Raw genomic sequence first — 16,673 nt, forward strand, 5'->3', positions numbered from 1 at the left:
GTTTGTGATTCAGCCTCACGGATTGGGTTAAAATGCCAGCATTGAGCCCTGGCCAGTTTAGCTCAGTGGTTAGAGCGTCGGCCTGTGTACTGAAGGGCCCGGGTTCATGTCTGGTCAAGGGCACGTGACTCGGTTGCAGGATTAATCCCTGGCCCCCGGTCGAGGCATGTGTGGGAGGCGACCAATTGATGTCTCTCTCTCCCCCCGCCCCCCACGCGCTCAGAAAAAGCAATGGAAAAATATTCTCTGGTGAAGATTAAAAAAAAAAAAGTAAAAAAATAAGTAAGTGGCAGTGTTGAGTGTGAGGATGTAAATTAATATAATTGCAATTATTTGAGCAAGCCGTGAGGAATGGACGTTCCCAGCAGCAGCTGCCCTCCCGTGGGCTGCGGGGATGGAGGGTTTGCTGGGATCGCGGAAGCCTGAGGACCCCAGGGGGAAGCTGAGCAGTTCCCATCGCGGGCATTCGGGGCCCAGCCTGGTGCCACCGAGCACTAAATTCTTCCCTGATTGGATCCTAATGTAGTTATCACCAGGGAAGCGAGTCACAGAAGGACAGCATGCAGACTGCAGAACGGAGCTGTCGGTCGGAATATAGTGCAGCCCACGTGAATTTCCACAGTAAATGTTACTTAACCCAAAGTACGAACATGGCAACGTTGGCCAGTCTTTTTTAAAATTAATGAGATGGTTTATGTTCTTTTTTGCTTATGGATACTTGGAAATCGGTGTGCAGTTTACACCTACGGCACATCCCAGTGTAGACGGGCCACGTCTCAGGTGCCCAGTGGCCACCTGCGGGCGGGGCGGCCGTTCTGAGCAGCGCAGTTTCAGAAGGCCGGGCAGGGTCTAGAAGTCTGGAGCTGGACAGGGGTTGGGGTCTGGGACCCGGGCGGGGCCTCAGATGAGGGCACCTTCTTCCCACAGATCCCTGACAAGCCTGTCTCATGAAGGGACCAGTGGCAGGTGCCTCGGTTTCCCTCGGGAGCGTGGGCAGCCTGCCTCCCTGCTCCTTGGATTGGTGTCCTCCTGCCCCCTCCAGCCCCTGTGCCGAGGACCCTCCTGGACTTCAGTCCTCGCGAAGGGAGAGGGCTGCAGGGAGCCACCCAGCCTGTGACAGAACCTGCCGCTGGGGCACGGAGAGGATTTCAGGTTGCCATCCTGCGCAGACCCGCCGCAGGGCACTGGGGCCCAGGGAGGCAAGCCGCTGAGCCGGCGCCCACGTCCTGGGCTTGTTCTGCCTCAGGGGCAGCTCTTGGTGAGCCTGTCCGACAGCCGAGAGAGCCCAGGCTGCCCCCAGCTTGTTGGTGACGGGGCCAAGACTGGGCGCAGAGCAGTGCTCCTCGTGAGTGGCTGTGCTGCCCGGGATCAGCTCTGGAAGGGAGGAGGCAGGCCCGTCCGGTGTGGCTCAGTGGTTGAGTGTTGACCTATGAACCGGGAGGTCGCGGTTTGATTCCGGGTTTCAGGCTCAGTCCCCAGTAGGGGGCCTGCAGGAGGCACCCAGTCAATGAGTCTCTCTCGTCACTGTTGTTTTTCTCTCTCTCTCTGAAACCAATAAAAACGTGTCTATATACGAAGAGGAGAGGGAAGGGCCCGGAAAGCCCTCAGCCCCAAGCTTCCCTTCTCCCGACAAAACCAGGGCGGCCCCGGCTGTTCTTATCCCGCTGGGCTCGCGCCGTGATCTCCCCGGGACGCTGTCCTGATACAAGAGGCCTGAGCCCCGCCCGGCTGATAGACTTGGAATCTGGGTGGCGCCCGGGTGCTGACACCTGACAGTGTCCGAGGAGACTCTCCCGGGAAGCAGGCGGAGATCTGCTGGGAAAACCGCACCCTTCAAAATCCATCTGCGTACTTAGTAAATATCTGTCGTTATTTTTCCAGACACAGAACATTTGCAAGAATGGTACAAAGACTTCTTTTACACCCTCTCCCGGATTCCCCAAATGTTTGTTTTATTGCCTCAGCTCCATTTTTCTCTGAGTTGCAGACAAACTGTCCTTCCCTCCCGAACATGAAGAAACAACAGTCTGACAGCCGAGAACAGCGGCCACAGTCCGCACAGGACCCGGCTCCGAGCTGTTCTCCGACCCACAGGCCACGTTGGGCTCAGTGACACCCCACGGAGCCCAAGAAAATCCGGGCTCCTGCCTTGTTTTCTTTTAACCCTCACCGGAGGATATTTTTCCATTGTTTTTCAGAGAGAGAGGAAGGGGGTGGAGAGAGAGAGAGACATTGATTGGTTGCCTCCCACACGCACCCAGACTCGGGCTGGGGACAAGCCGGGAACCGACACACGGGCCCTTGACCAGGAATCAAACCCAAGACCCTTCAGTCCGAAGGCGGACACTCTAGCCACGGAGCCAAACCGGCCAGGGCCCCCGCCTTGTTTTCAGTGGGCCCGTCTCTAGTCCCCGCCAGACCCAGACCAGCTCCCAGTGTCTGTCTCCGCGACACGGGCCTTTTGAGATGACCCGACGGTTGCTGTGCAGACCGTCCCGCAGCTCGGGTTTGCCTGGTGTTTCTTCATGGTTCTGTTCGCACACGTTTGCCCAGGGGCGGCCCGGGCAGGATGCTCTGCGCCCCGGGCATCACTCCAGGAGCCGGGGGGACTGTGAGGTCGCTTCACCCCATGACTCTGAAGCGAGCGATGTTTGGGGAAGGGGGGCCCCCGCAGGCCTCTTAGATTACAGATGCCACTGTGAGCCACAGGCGCGCAGATGCATCGGTCATTTTATTATTACTACTCTGTTGTTCCTCACCTGAGGATATTTCCCCCCATTGATTTTTAGAGAGAGTGGAAGAGAGAGAGAGACATCCGTTGGTTTTCTCTTGCACGTGCCCCAACCAGGGGTGGGATCAAACCCGCAACCCAGGTACATGCCCTTGACGGGGACTTGAACCCAAGACCCTCCGGCGTGCAGGCCGACGCTCTAAGCACTGAGCCACACGTGCCGGACTAATTGGTAATTTTAGTTAGCAACTTACCTAGAGAAGTCGTAAGGGTCTTGAACTCAGGATGCGCAAGTCTTCAGGCAGAAGAGGGAAGCAGGGGCAGGTTCCGGAACCTGGAGCTTGGCCAGGGGACCCAGCCTGGAGGAGGCACGGCCTGTGCGGCTCCCGGAATCCAGGTGAGCGTTTGGGCCGGAAGGAGCCGCAGGTTAGGGAGCCGCGTGGGCAGGAAGCAGGGTCACCTGCGGCTCCCTGCGGGCTCCCAGCTGCCTGCAGGGTGGGGTGCTCACAAGTTTGCTCTTCAGTCCTCCATCCGGAACGAGCAACGCGCCCCTTCTAGGCTCTGGCCCACCTGCAGCCCGTCTGCCTTTATTGGGGGGAGATTGCTGACTCTCAGACGAGCCCCAGAACAGTGTCCGTTAAGATGTAACTCAGGCCTGGCCGGCGTGGCTCAGCAATTGAGCGTCGACCTATGAACCAGGAGGTCAGGGTTCGATTCCCGGTCAGGGCACAGGCCCGGGTTGTGGGTTCGATCCCCAGTGGGGGGCGTGCAGGAGGCAGCCGATCAGTGACTCTCTCATCATTGATGTTTCTCTCTCTCCCTCTCCCTTCCTCTCTCTGAAATCAATAAAAACATTTTTTTAAGAAAGATGTAACTCAGCCTGTTGTTCCCTGTTGTTTATCTCAGATCGGATGAGAGTCTGACCATTTCAAAAACACTAGGACTTCGCTGGGCTGCCGGCTCAGAAGACCTTTTGGCTCCGCAGATTAAACCTATTAGGTGTTTTTATAAGTTATCAGAACTTGGTTTTCTTCCTGTGTGTCGGGAGCCGTGTGCTGGTTGAGGCCGAGAGGGGCCGGTGTTCGTCTCTGCCCACCTGGCGTGCGGGCCTCCCAAGGCCCCTGAGCGGCGCAGGGCGGAGAGCAGTTTCCGATCCCTCTGCCGGCAGGATCCCCGCCCACGGTTGTCTTTGGCTTGTTCTCAGAACGTGTCATTTTCTGTTCTTTGTCCCTTCCCCCGACTTCACCTGTTTCCCTTCACCTGGGCTCCTGGAGAAATGTCACCTTGTCGTGGAGATTGTGGCCACAACAAACTTAAGTTCCCCAAACTCAGGATGTCTCTCGTCGGTCTCTTCCTCACACCATTGAATGAAACAACCTCCCTGTGCCCAGGGACCCCCCACCCAGCCTCGCTGTGCCCAGGGACCCCCCACCCAGTCTCCTTGTGCCCAGGGACCCCCCACCCAGTCTCCTTGTGCCCAGAGACTCCCTACCGAGCCTCCTTGTGCCCAGGGGCCCCCCACCCAGTCTCCTTGTGCCCAGGGACCCCCCACCCAGTCTCCTTGTGCCCAGGGACCCCCACCCAGCCTCCCTGTGCCCAGGGACCCCCCACCCAGCCTCCTTGTGCCCAGGGACCCAGACAGTGCCTCAGCACCGGACATTGAGCACAACAAAATCACCAACACAAAGCACAGAAATGTGAAAAACATGGTGCCATGAAACCGACCACAGAAAGGACACATGGCAGCGTGAGCCGGGGCAAGAGGCAGCTGTCACCCCGCTCACCCCAGCGGGGACCCCGGGCACCCTGGCGGCTCCGGTGTTCCGGCTCCGTGCACCTGCGGGAATGGCCAGGCGAGCCCGGCTCAGCTTCATGTCGGGGGTTACAAATAAACATTAGCAAGTAGGCAAATTTGCAAATACGGGCTCTTTGAATAATGACTTTCGGCCCTAGGTACCCACACACCAGGGCCCGACTGTCCTCACTTAACCTCCCAGAAGAGGGCCCGGAGCCAGGAGCCCGAAGAGGCCCCTGGGCGGTGGGGAATCAAGGAGCCGTAACTGGGCTCGGAGTGAGAGACGGAAGCACTCAGTTGTCACCAGGTGGTGTCTGTAAAATTAGGCAGCAGATGGAGAAGAAGCGGAGGGGAGGGCAGTCGGAGGCACAGCTGTGGCAGGAGGGGGCCGTGGGAGAGTAAACGGGAGCCCACGGGAGGCGTGGGCCCTGCGCCATCGGTGAGGCCGAGCCTGCGGGAGGTTCCCCCAGGCCCCGGGGCGAGCGTGCGGGGCTCAGTTAAGGAGGAATACGAGCTGGGGGCCGGCGGCCTAATTGCCCTGTGGGGGCCCGTATTTCTTACCTTTGCCCAGCCCCCCTGCTCCTGGGAAGCACAAAGGAAGAAATGCTGTCAGTTTCCTGAATTTAAGGCGAAACCAAAGCCGGGGTTCGCTCAGATCCTCCCGTCCTGAGCCCTCCACGGACCGCGAGGCGGTGGTAACAGGTGCCGCCCGAGCCCAGCTTGTTTCCAAGCGCGGCCTCCCCGGGATTCACTGTTTGCACTTGTTTCAAGTTTTAGAAATTTCCCTGCTCCTGGTTTTGTTAGCTGCTCAGGGAATCCAGTCATGGTGACAGCTTTTTTGTTGTTGGTAATCCTCACCTGAGGATATTTTCCCATTGATTTTTAGAGAGAATGGAAGGGCAGGAGGGAGGTGGGAAGAGAGAAACATGGATGTGAGAGAGACGCATCGATGGGTTGCCTGACGGAGGCCAGGGATCCAACCTGCCACCCAGATACGTGCCCTTGACCGGAAATCGAACCCTTGACCCTTTGGCGTGCAGGCCGATGCTCTAACCACTGAACCACACTGGCCAGGGTCCAAATATCTCGTTGAGGTTTGGAGTGCTATTCTCCAAACATCACCCCTAAAGTTAAAAAAAAAAAATAGTTTCGCTATTATGAGCAGAGAAACCACTATGTAATTTTCCAAATTACCGAATAACGTGCCCGGAGTCTTCATTCCTGCCGGGAACGTATCGCGTGGACCTCAGGCGGCCCACACACCTCAGAGGGGGCAGGTGCGGACCGGCCGCCTGGCGTTGAGAAGCACCTTCCCGCCCCGTGCCCGGTGCCCGCCTCCTGGTTGGTCAGCTTCCCTGAGTGCTTCTGAGAGCCTTTTGTTGTGCCCGGGGCGGGAGCCACCAGCTCTGCCGCCTCCAAGCAGAAAAGCCCAAGTGTAGATTTCATATCTAAGCTCTAAGTGCTGGTAAAAAGTCGCATTAAGTTATCGAATGCTCCTCGCCCACACCCTGAGGTTTGGGGGTTACTCTTCCCCCCAGAGAGAGGAGAACGGGATCCGTTCAGACGCTCGGGGCAAGTGGGATTGATCCAGTTACTTCTAAATGAACCTCACCCAGACGGGGTTCCCTGAGTGGCCGTGCGGGCTTGGTACCTGGCTACCCAACGAGGTGTTTGCTCACTTCTGTAGGATTTGAAACCTTTGGTTGAAGGAGCTCCTATCAGACGTGTGCAAAATAAAATAGCGAGTGTAACCCTGCTACTGTCATTCGGCTCCAACACAGCATGTTAGGGTAGTTTTAATCTATCGATCTGTACCGGTCTCTCTCTATATATGTGTATATACATATGTGTTTTTTTGTTATTGTTAATTCTTACCTGACTACAGTTTTTCTATTGATTTTTAGAGAGAGTGGAAAGAAGGGGGGGGAGAGAGAAACATTGACGTGAGAGAGACATCGATTGGTTGCCTTCCCCACGCGCCCTGTCTGGGGCTGGGGATTGACCCTACAACCCAGGTACATGCCCTTGACCGGGAATTGAACCCGAGATCCTTTGGTGCACAGGCCGCCACTCTAACCACTGAACCACACCGGCCAGGGCTACCTATATGTGTCTTTGTATGTGACGTAAATGAAGGAGTAAGTCTTCTCCGTGGGGTGTTTAAGCATCACTCTACTATGGCCACAGAAATTCTGCTTGGAGAGGCATCGGAAATGAAAGGACTTACTGCACTCGCAGGTCCTTGACGGGGGAGAGGACCCTGGGCAGTGCCAGTGTTGGGGGTCAGGTGTCGTACACAGCAAAGGGCAGGAAAGGTTTTATTGGTGCCTTTGAAGGCCACTGGGTCACAATCAGGGGGGCCCAAGAAAGGGACCTCGTAGCAGGGACCAGCCTCATCACCCTGGCGCTCCTGGTCACGGCTCACAGCCTGCTGGTGGGGATGCTGAGGCATCAGGAAAACAGGAAGCCTTTAAATGGACAGTGGAGCCCGGCCGGCGTGGCTCAGCGGTTGAGCGTCAACCCATGAACCAAGAGGTCACTGGTTCAATTCCCAGTCAGGGCACATGCCCGGGGTTGTGGGATCGATCCCCAGTAAGGGACGTGCAGGAGGCTGTCGATCGATGTTTCTATCCGTCTCCCTCTCTCTCTAAAATCAATAATACATATATATATATATATATATATATATTTTTTTATTTTTTTTTTTAAAGGACATTGTGGTCACAGAGAGCTCTGTGAGCCCCGGGAGGGGGGGCATGGGGGGCAGTCGGGAGGGTTAACCAGGATCTCCTACTCACCACCCGTTCTGCTCTGCTCTTGCTCGGCAGCCTTCCTCACACTCGCCCACTCGTTCGTTTGAAAACTGTTCCTGTCCTTCTACTGCGCGTCAGACTCTCCCTAGGAGCTGGGGATAGAGCAAGAAAGGGGAGAAACCGACACCGTGTCTTACGTGGTGAAACAGCAGAACGGGGGGGGGGGGGGTGGACGGGAGATGAGCTGGGAAGGGGAGTGTCAGAAGCCAGCAAACTTACCCAGATCGGCCCTGGCTGGACTTTTCAGGGAGCATCATGCTCATAGCTGTAAAAGTGGCCTCCATGCGCCCCCAAACCTGGGGACAAGTGATCAATGGCATCATCACCGTCATGAAGATGAGCCCTATTTGGGGGTAATTTTATAGGATATGAAAGCAAACTTCATCGACTGTTTCACCAGGTGACTTTGTCCTAAGGCCAAACCAAGGCTAAGCTGGGAGGCGGTGATTTGGCTGCTCCTGGTCCTTGCCCTCTTTGGGGCTCCCTTGTTCCAAAGCTGGGACTCCCACCACTTTTCCTTCTCATCTGCTCCTGCTCTCCTGGGGGTGAACTTGGCGCGCCCGGCCATGGTACCAGGTGCCCTACTTAAGTTGCTTCTTATTACCTGCCCATTGAGCCTGTAAAGCAGGCCTGAGGCTCCCATTTCACAGATGAGGAAACTGAGGTCTAAAGAGGTTTTACTCAACGTGCCCAAACAGGCATCTGATCTGAGGGATCCCAAAGCCTGAATTCCCTTCATCATAGCCTGTGGCCACCACCCCCGTGCTTGGGCACTTTTTATCCTGGGCCAGCACTCTCTGGGGAACCACACCAGCCTGCCCAGGGCCCCATCCCTCTCCCACACTCATTGGTGTGCAGGAACTTGCCTGCCCATGGGCGTCCCATCGGGGCCCACCAATCTCCACCTTCCCTTTTGCTAATGTAGTTTTTTAAAGTCAGTGGTGAAGAGAGAGGCTAATTAACGAGACCCTAATCCCTTTTATCTCCTTAGTAATTTAACCCACTTCAATTACAGCTTGTCAGTAGTGATGTCTTAAAGAAATGATTCCCCCAAGGAGGACTGAAGGTCTCATGCGATGATGCCAACAACACCATCATAAACTAGTAAGATGTGTTTGGTGGAAGTCTTCAGTACATCTCAAAGTCCTGCCAGCTTTCTACTTAACACAGGTACCTGTTGACAGGTGCTGTAGTAGTCAGGGTCGGCTGGCTGCTGAAGCCAACAACTCCCAAATCTTGGAGGAATAACAGAATGAAGGATTATTTCTTGCTTGTGCTGCGGTCTGGCATCATTAGAAGACGTGCTGGGCTCTGTGTTGTCACTCAGGGGCCCAGGTTCCTTCTATCTTGTGCCTCTGTCATCTTCTGTGTCCTCAGAGTCTGTCCTTGCCCCTTGTATCTTCCACACGTGGCAGCAGACGGAGAGAGAGGGAGGGGAGTGTCACCGGGGCTCTTAAGGGCCAGACCTGCGAGTGCCCCCTTTCCACTAGCCAGACTTTCCACTGGCCAATATATTGCAAGGGAGACTGAGCTACATGCTCCTCCATGGGCTCCATAAGAAAGTACATTGTCTGCCTCACTGAGACTCTCAAGTCACTTCTGTCCTCTGGTGGGTTTTGGGACCAGGATCTGAGCTCATCACTGAAGAGTGGTAATCGCTCCCCTTGGTCGTCCCCCCTCACTGTGATTCTCTCGAGTATCTGAGAAACAGGCTGCTGGCTGTCATTCTCATCATAGTCAACCTCCAGGTTCAGATTTTCGTGCCAAACGTGGCACAGCACTAGAGAAAGGGCTTAAACTGAGGTCTAAGCGCACTTTCGATGCTCCTGGGTGTGGGGTCCCCAGCCACGAGCCCTTTATCCACTGTGGGGCTGGTCCCGACCCCCAGCAACGCTGACTCACTGCTCTTGGCGTGGGCTGCCCCCTCCCCGGGCTCTTGCCAGTTCTCTAAACACAAAAGAAAAAACCCTTTTCTGGAAAAGAACCTCAAACATGTAGCAACACCTTTGAGTATTTGTGAGTAAAAGGTTGGAGTCTCTTATCTGAAGCATTAACTGGGGCGCGGGGGGGGGGGGGGCAGCGCCACTTTATTTTTTTTTAAAGGGGGGGAGGCAAGGACAATAGAATTGAATTCCATTCTCTTCCCAGAAGTCAGGTTGTGAAACTGGCCCCTGGTGATTAGGGGACGTGAGCAGCCCATCTGGGGCCAGCGACTGCCACCCCCCAGAGCTGGGCCGTGGTTCCCAGAGGATGCCCTGCCCTTGTCATTTCTCCTGCACAGTGAAACATGGGGACACCGCTTCTGAGAGGCAAGGGTCACGGGCACACACCTGAATCCCGTGTGGCCCTTGGTCTCCACCCCTCCGCCCTGTCCCTCCCCCGCCTCCCGGGAGGATTCTGCAGCCCCTTGGGGTCCGACCTGCCTTCTGAATCTCCCAGTCAGAGCAGCTCCCGGTGTTGACCGAATTCATGGAATCAGGGCAGGTTCCCAGGAATGACGTGTGAGAGAGTGTGTCCCAGAGCACCCTTCCTCCCCTGCAGGTCGGTCATTTACAGCCCGGCCATGCTCTGGCCACTGGCTTCTTTTAGAAGAAATGGGGTTTCCTGGTAAATGTGACGGGATGATGCCAAGCATGACTTTCCGTCTTTCTGAGGACAGAAGGGAGCTGCTGCCACTCCCAGGGGTTCATTTCCCGAGAAGGCTTCACCCACCTTTACAAAAAAGGAAAACCTGAAAGCCTTTATTTAGGCTCCTCTAACGTTTGCCCAACCTGAGCCTTTCGGGACAGTCCCTGGAGGAAAGTCCTAGCCGTGCTGTGGCCGTGGAAGCCTCTGCTGACGCATAGTGGGGGGATTCACCGGGGAAGAGAGACGTAGTGAGGGGCTCCCAGGAGAGAGTATCTTGGAGTTAAACACCAGCCGCACCAGGCCCCTAAGCCGGGAAGCTGATGAGTCTCTGCCCCCCCCCCCCGCAATTTGACACAATCAACAGCGTTTCCAGGCCATTCCAGGCTCAAGGGCCGATTTCTTAGCAGAACAAGCTGTTCTGCCTTCTCCTGGGAAGCAAATATTTGCCCACAAATACGGAGCTAGTATGGAAACTCTGGCCAAGAGCACTGAGAATATTAGAAATACAGCATTTCCCACCAACCCAACGCGACGGGACATTTGGTCCAGAGAGAACCGTTAGCAAACAGCTGTGTTTGTAGCCATTCTTTGAAAAGGACCTGGTTTGAACTTGCCAAGAAACCAACGTGTGCGGAAGCTAAGTGCTCGGGTCTGAATGTTTGTGCCCCTCTCCCCACCGAATTCATGTTTTAAACTTCCAACCCCCAAGGTGATGGTGTTGGGAGGTGGGGCCTTTGGGGTGTGATCAGGTCCGAGGGTGGAGCCGTCACGAATGAGAATCACTACTCCCCTCAGTGTCTCAGAAAAGAGTTTCTTAGCTCCGTCCACCACCTGAGGGTGCAGCAGGAAGGGGCCAGCTCTGAACCGGGGGCCTGGCCGGTACTTCACGCTGCTGATGGGTTGATCTTGGACTCCCAGCCTCCAGGGCTGTGAGAATGAATTTCTGTTGTTGACAAGCCACCCAATCTGTCGTGTTTTGTCAGAGCGGCCGGAATGGACTCAGACACTAAGTAACGTGTTCATTACACCCACTCGTTGGAAGGAGCACACGTGCTCTTCGGGGAAGCTGGACAGCATTAGACGAGCCAGTCAGCTGCCATCTGCCCCCTTGTCCGAGGCCAACTTGGGCAGCAGGCTCTCACCTTCATCCCGGGAGACGCCCGCTCCCGAGGTTATCTTTCCTCTCGGGGAGCTCATTTCCAGTAAGCCCCCTCCACCCTCCCCTAATGCCTCCTCCGTGGCTTCCTCTTGGACATTTCCATCATCTGCAGTGTGCTCGCCTCGAAATCCCTCGGGGCACCACCTCCCACCGCTGCAGCTCGCCACGGCGGCCTGCTGGTCTCCCCAGGCCTCAGTTCCCTCGGGCCTCTCCTGTGCTCATCTCCTGCCCCACGGTTAGCTTGCAGCCCGCAGTCCGCGGTTCAGACTCTGTCCTGCTAATTAATAGCCACTTTCACATGTGTTCAACCTCAACCGCAGTAATAAACACGATTTGCATATGGCCTAGGGTGGCGTATTTATATGCACACCCGTAGGTACATGCATCGGCCTCTCCCAACATGAGCCCAATTATTTAAAAACCTCCCCCTGGACATCAGTTCTTATAAATACAGCCCAAGTCCTTCCCTTATGTTCTCCAGGTTGTTGCAAGAGTCGTCTGTATAAACTGTAATAGTTTCCTCTGGCCAGTGTCACAAATTATCATCCATTCAGCATCTTAAAACAGCACAGTTGATTCCCTCACAGTTCCGGAAACCAGAAGCCTAAAGCCGAGGTGTTGACTGGACTGGCTCCCTCGGAGGCTGCGGGCACAGTCTCTTCCCTCGTCTTCCCCGGCGTCTAGAAACTGCCTCGGCTCGCGGCTGCATCACTTCAACCTCCGGTTCCATTGCCCGACTTGGACCTTCTTGCTTCCCTCTCATGAGGACCCTTGTCATTCTCTTGGGCCCCCTCAGATCATCCAGTATCACCCCCCCCATCTCCAGATCTTGACGTCATAAGGTGTGAAGTCACTTTTATAGCTAAGGGAACATAGTCACAGGCTCTGGGATTGGCACCTGTGGACATCCCGGCGGGGCCGCTATTCTCTCTACCACACGAGCCATCTTTGATTTCCTCGGGCTCCACTCTCTTTTCCACCTTTTCCAAGCAGGCCTCTGTCCCCACCCTCATCCCAACGCCTCTCAGAACGGTCCTGGATCCTCCGGGTTGCGGAAAACACGTCTCGTTCCCACTGTCCTTCCTGACCTCGTACAGCGCGGGCTCGGTGGCCGGTCAGAGCGAGGGGCAGGGGCACCTGTGGGGACAGAGGTGGGAGTGCGGCAGTGAAAGAGCCGAGGCCTGGGCTCCGCCTGGCCCAGCATCTTCAGAGGGCTCTGGGTGGCATGTGGGTCTGCTGGACACCAGGCCGTCCCGGTCCCTTCCACTGTGACTTCCAGGGAAACCCAGGCGGCTGGACTGGGCACCTTTGCCCAGAATTGTGGTTCCGGGAGGATTTTGAAACCTGACCGGGATTGACTTGGGCTCTGCTGTCCGTGTGGGAATCAGGCGGTTCTGAAACCGCCTCCCCTCCTCCCCCTCGGGGGCCCAGGGCTGCCAAGCGGCTCCCACACACCTCCCCAGAAAGTCCCTGGCTCCCCTCCCGGCCACCTTGCCGTTGACCTCCTGAGGTGTGAGAAGGAGGAAAGGAATCTGAGTTCCGACTGAGCCTTCCTTCCTCCTTTCTGAGAAGCAGCCCGGGCGCCCACGCCTGCCAGGCCGTCCGTCCTCAGGGCCCAGGCCGTCTGTCCTCGGGGCCCAGGCCGTCCGTCCCGGGAGCCCTCGGGGCCCGACCAGCCTGCTGGAGACGCTGGAAGAGCAGCCGGGCCCGGCTTGGAGCTAGTGTCAGATGCCAAGGCTGTGTGACAGGGGACCAGATAGCAGAAGTTCCTTTTCTCCCAGAACAGAAGCTTCTGGTCTGAAATCAGGGCGTTGACAGGGCCGCGCTGTCCCTGAGGTGCCAGGGGAGGGTCCTTCCTGGCTGCCCCAGCTGTCAGGCTGCCAGCCATCCGCTCGACCTCGGCTCACAGAGGCGCCGCTCCCGTCTCCACTCGCCGTCTTTCCTCGGCGTCTCCTCTCTTCTCAGAAGGCGGCCGGTCATGTTGCATCGAAGGCCCACCCGACCCGCCTGACCCCATTTTAACTAATCACATCTGCACTGACCCTATTTCCAAACAGGACCACATTCCGAGGTCCCCAGTGAACATGAATTTGGGGGACACTATTTGATCATAAAAGAGCCCCCCATATTTCTTGTCCCCTCCGTTCAGAGCAGGCCCTCACCCCAGGTTGGGGCCTCTGCCTGCTTTTCCTCTCCAGGGCTGAGGCAGGCCCAGGAGCTGTTTCCTAAAATGAAATGCACCCCCAGCTAGTGGAACATCAGATACGCTGAGTTCCCTCGGGACAGGCACCTACACCCCAGGGGACACCTGCTCAGAGCTTCCCTGCCTCAGAGAGATGCTTCAGGTTGTCTCGGCTCCTGGCCAACCCCTTAGTGCTTCCTGAAGGGTAGGAGCCCTCAACCCTCCCTACAGGCCGTTGAGGACCAATGTGCCGGCCCCGACAGGAAAGGTGACATTCGTTCCTTCAGCCGAGCTCCATGCCTCGTTCGGTGTCTTCCTGACCGACCAGCCCCTTCCCGGGAGGCCAGGCCCCCCTCTTCGAGCCTGGAAGCAGTGGCGAGTCCTGGGCCTCCGTAACCGGGCTGACATTTTCCAGGTTACCTGACCAAGCTCCTGCAGAACCACACCGCCTATGCCTGCGACGGGGACCGGCTGAACCTGCAGTGCCCTCGGCATTCCACCATCAGCGTGCAGTCCGCATTCTACGGGCAGGGCTACCGGGCCTGTAGCACCCAGCAGCCCGGCTCCCAGGGGGACGACAGCCTCGCCTGCGTGGCGCCCACCACCTTCCAGGTACTGCGCTTCGTAGATGCTGGGGATGGTCACGTGGCTCTGTCTCTGTCTCTTTTCTTTCTGTCTCTCTTCTCTCTCTGTCTCTGTCTCTCTGTCTGTCTCTGTCCCAAGGCCCCGAGAGGAGAAGCCTTTCCCATTTCTCACACTGTTCGTTGCTTTCATTGCAAGCGTCATAGAACCTGGGTAGCCCTGTGATGGAAAAAGACACCAGCTGAGTAGCCAAAACAGTGTGTTTGCACGAACCTCCTGCCCGTGGCATCCACGTCAGCTCTGGGAGACAGCAGTCACCCCCCTTGTGCCCCGCTCCCCACCTGGCATCTCTCTGGGAGCTCCATTCCTCACCAGCTGCCCCGGCCACCTGTCCCTGGCACCCTGGCTGACTGCCGCCCTCCTGGGCACGTGCCGACAGGGCAAGCACTGTGCCTACTTTGTAAACGTAGGAACTTCTGTCACCTGAGCTCCAAAGCATGGCCACCACCCTCCCCCCAGCATGCGGGGGACGATGCTCCCCCGACGGGCCAGGTGAGCACTTGCAGGCAGCTCTGAGGCTGGCAGGAGGGCGTGGCTGCCGGAGCGTCCTGAGCTGCGCCTTCACTCCGAGAGCGGGGTCCCTGGACCCCGTGTCCCTGCACTGCGCTTGGGAGTGGGGGCAGGTGCTTCCGCAGAGGGAGCCATCCCAGCCGGGACTCCGTGTCAACAGGACGTCCCTCTGCTTTTTCCACTGTAACAGTGTAGAAACGGCCCTGCCTTCAGTCTTGCTCGGTGGTTGACATGTGAAGAGCCCCTGAGAGCTGAGTCACCGGAGCCCTCAGCCATGACGATATGCGCTGTCAGCTGTGGTCCTTGGGGTCCCTCTGGGCACTTTCCCTGGTGTCACACACACTTGCTGGGGCCCTGAGGTGACGGGCGAGGCCTGCTAGGCCAGCATCCTCCGCAGAGCTGCCGTGAGAGCGTGGCCACTCAGACGTGCTCGTGAGCCTGGGCCACATCGGCCCAACAGTGACAGGCGGATTCTCAGGAAGCATGTCTGGTGTCCTCTGTCATGGGCGGGATCGGGGCAGGGAAGTGGGAGACCAGCCGCGAGATGCCGGGCCTTCCTGTGACCTGGCCCACAGGCTCCGTGAGCGTCCACAGAGCAGCGAGACGCCTGGGAAAGTTGGGAGAGGTTTGAAGGACGGCTTTCAGCCACGCGCTTGGCAGTGCAGAGCCCAAGTATCCCCTAGACAGCCACTCCTCGGGGAGAGGCGGGTCCATGCCCCTGTGGGTGGCAGGGTAGCTACCTGCTTTTCCATTTTCACCTGTTGGCCTGGGTCTGGGGTTGGGTCTCTCAGGGCCCCCAGATGCTGAGCTCTGTCCTGTGTCTCTAAGGAGGGGAGCTATGACCAGGATTCCTGGTCCCCATAGAGCTCTCTCAGGCTTAAAGCCAGGGGACCGTTCTGGAGGGGGACCTCGAGTCCCTTCCAGTCCACGCTCTGGTCCCGCTCACGTCCCCGGAGCCTGCACAGTGCAGCACTGTGGCCCGTCTGTGAGCAGCGGTTCCCGTCGAGGTGAACGGGGGCTGGTGTTCTGAGGGCCTGGGCGTGGCCGCCGCTGCTTCTGGGAGGGACAGGGAGCCAGGGCCCTGCCTGGTCGCCGAGCATGTGCGATCCTCCTAGGCAGCCGCGGGAGGTTTGCGGTGCGGCCCCAGGCATGGCCGCGGAGTTCCCTCCCTCTCGGGGCCCAGCGGCCCGGGCGTGGGTCTCGGCCGCCTCGAGGTTCACTAGCCTGTCCCTTTTCTACTCTCCTTCCAGAAGGTGTTGGACGAGTGCCAGAACCAGCGGGCCTGCCACCTCCTGGTCAACAGCCGTGTGTTTGGACCTGACCTTTGTCCAGGGAGCAGTAAATACCTCCTGGTGTCCTTTAAGTGCCAGCCTAGTAAGTAACTGCAGAGGGGACAGTGAGTGGAGTGTGGTTCCCTGTGTCCCCCTGGAAATACTAGTGAATGGGACGTGGCCCCTCCTTCCGGGCTTTTCTGTTTGTGTGGATTTGTGTGTGTGCGAGCGTGTGTGCGTGAGTGAGTGTGTTCTGACAGTGCCCGCGTTTCGGGAAGCCTTCCTGCTGTGTAGAACTCAGTGGTCCTGAGTATCGGACGCTAAAGGTATCGGGCAAATGCAAGTCCGGCTCCAAAGCCAGCTGAGGGCGGCCCGTGCTTCCCAGGGGCCCGAGCCCAGTGTGTCAGGTCCCCGTGACCCGCTGCCTCCCACTCCCACAAGCAGCAGGTGCTCCTGACGCTGGGTGTCTTCCCAGGGGACCCCGCTACAGAACCTCTTTTTCTCTGACTCCTGCCCTTTCCTCCATTGACCGTCACCGTTTCTGACACACGGCAGCTTTGGGATCAGCTCATTACAGGCCCAAAGGAGCCGTTCCTCAGCGAGCAGGGCCCCCTTCCCGGGGCCTGGGTCCCCCCGAGAGACGCCGCAGGCAGGAGCAGCATGAAAAACCCTTGGAAAACCTGTGGGAAAGAAAGTAGGGTTTCTCGGGAGGTGTGACGGAGCTGAGCACTGTAGGGGGAGGTCTGCGGGGCACAGAAAGATCACTTTCAGAGGCCGCGGCCGAGGGAGCGGGGCTGGAGGGAGCACGCACGCTGAGCCCCCGGCCCTGATGGCCAGGGAAGGGGTGGGCTCTCTCTGGGGCAGCATCTAAGCAGGGAGATGCTCAGGTGGGGTTGGCGCCCCCGGCTGCCCGTGTGTAATAGGTGAGGGGCAGAGCCTGTG

The 16,673-nt window shown here is 57.6% G+C and overlaps 1 protein-coding gene across 1 annotated transcript in view; it reads left to right on the forward strand.

Moving 5' to 3' along the window:
- Positions 1–16,673, forward strand: part of EVA1C (eva-1 homolog C) — a 50,814-nt gene that overhangs the window by 11,822 nt on the left and 22,319 nt on the right. The window contains 2 exon segments of the mRNA XM_081139420.1: positions 13,724–13,920; positions 15,711–15,834. Of these exon segments, the coding sequence (XP_080995546.1) occupies positions 13,724–13,920; positions 15,711–15,834 (321 nt within the window).

The sequence above is a fragment of the Miniopterus schreibersii genome (assembly GCF_964146895.1).
Source record: "Miniopterus schreibersii genome assembly, chromosome: 5".
Taxonomy (NCBI): Eukaryota; Metazoa; Chordata; class Mammalia; order Chiroptera; family Miniopteridae; genus Miniopterus; species Miniopterus schreibersii.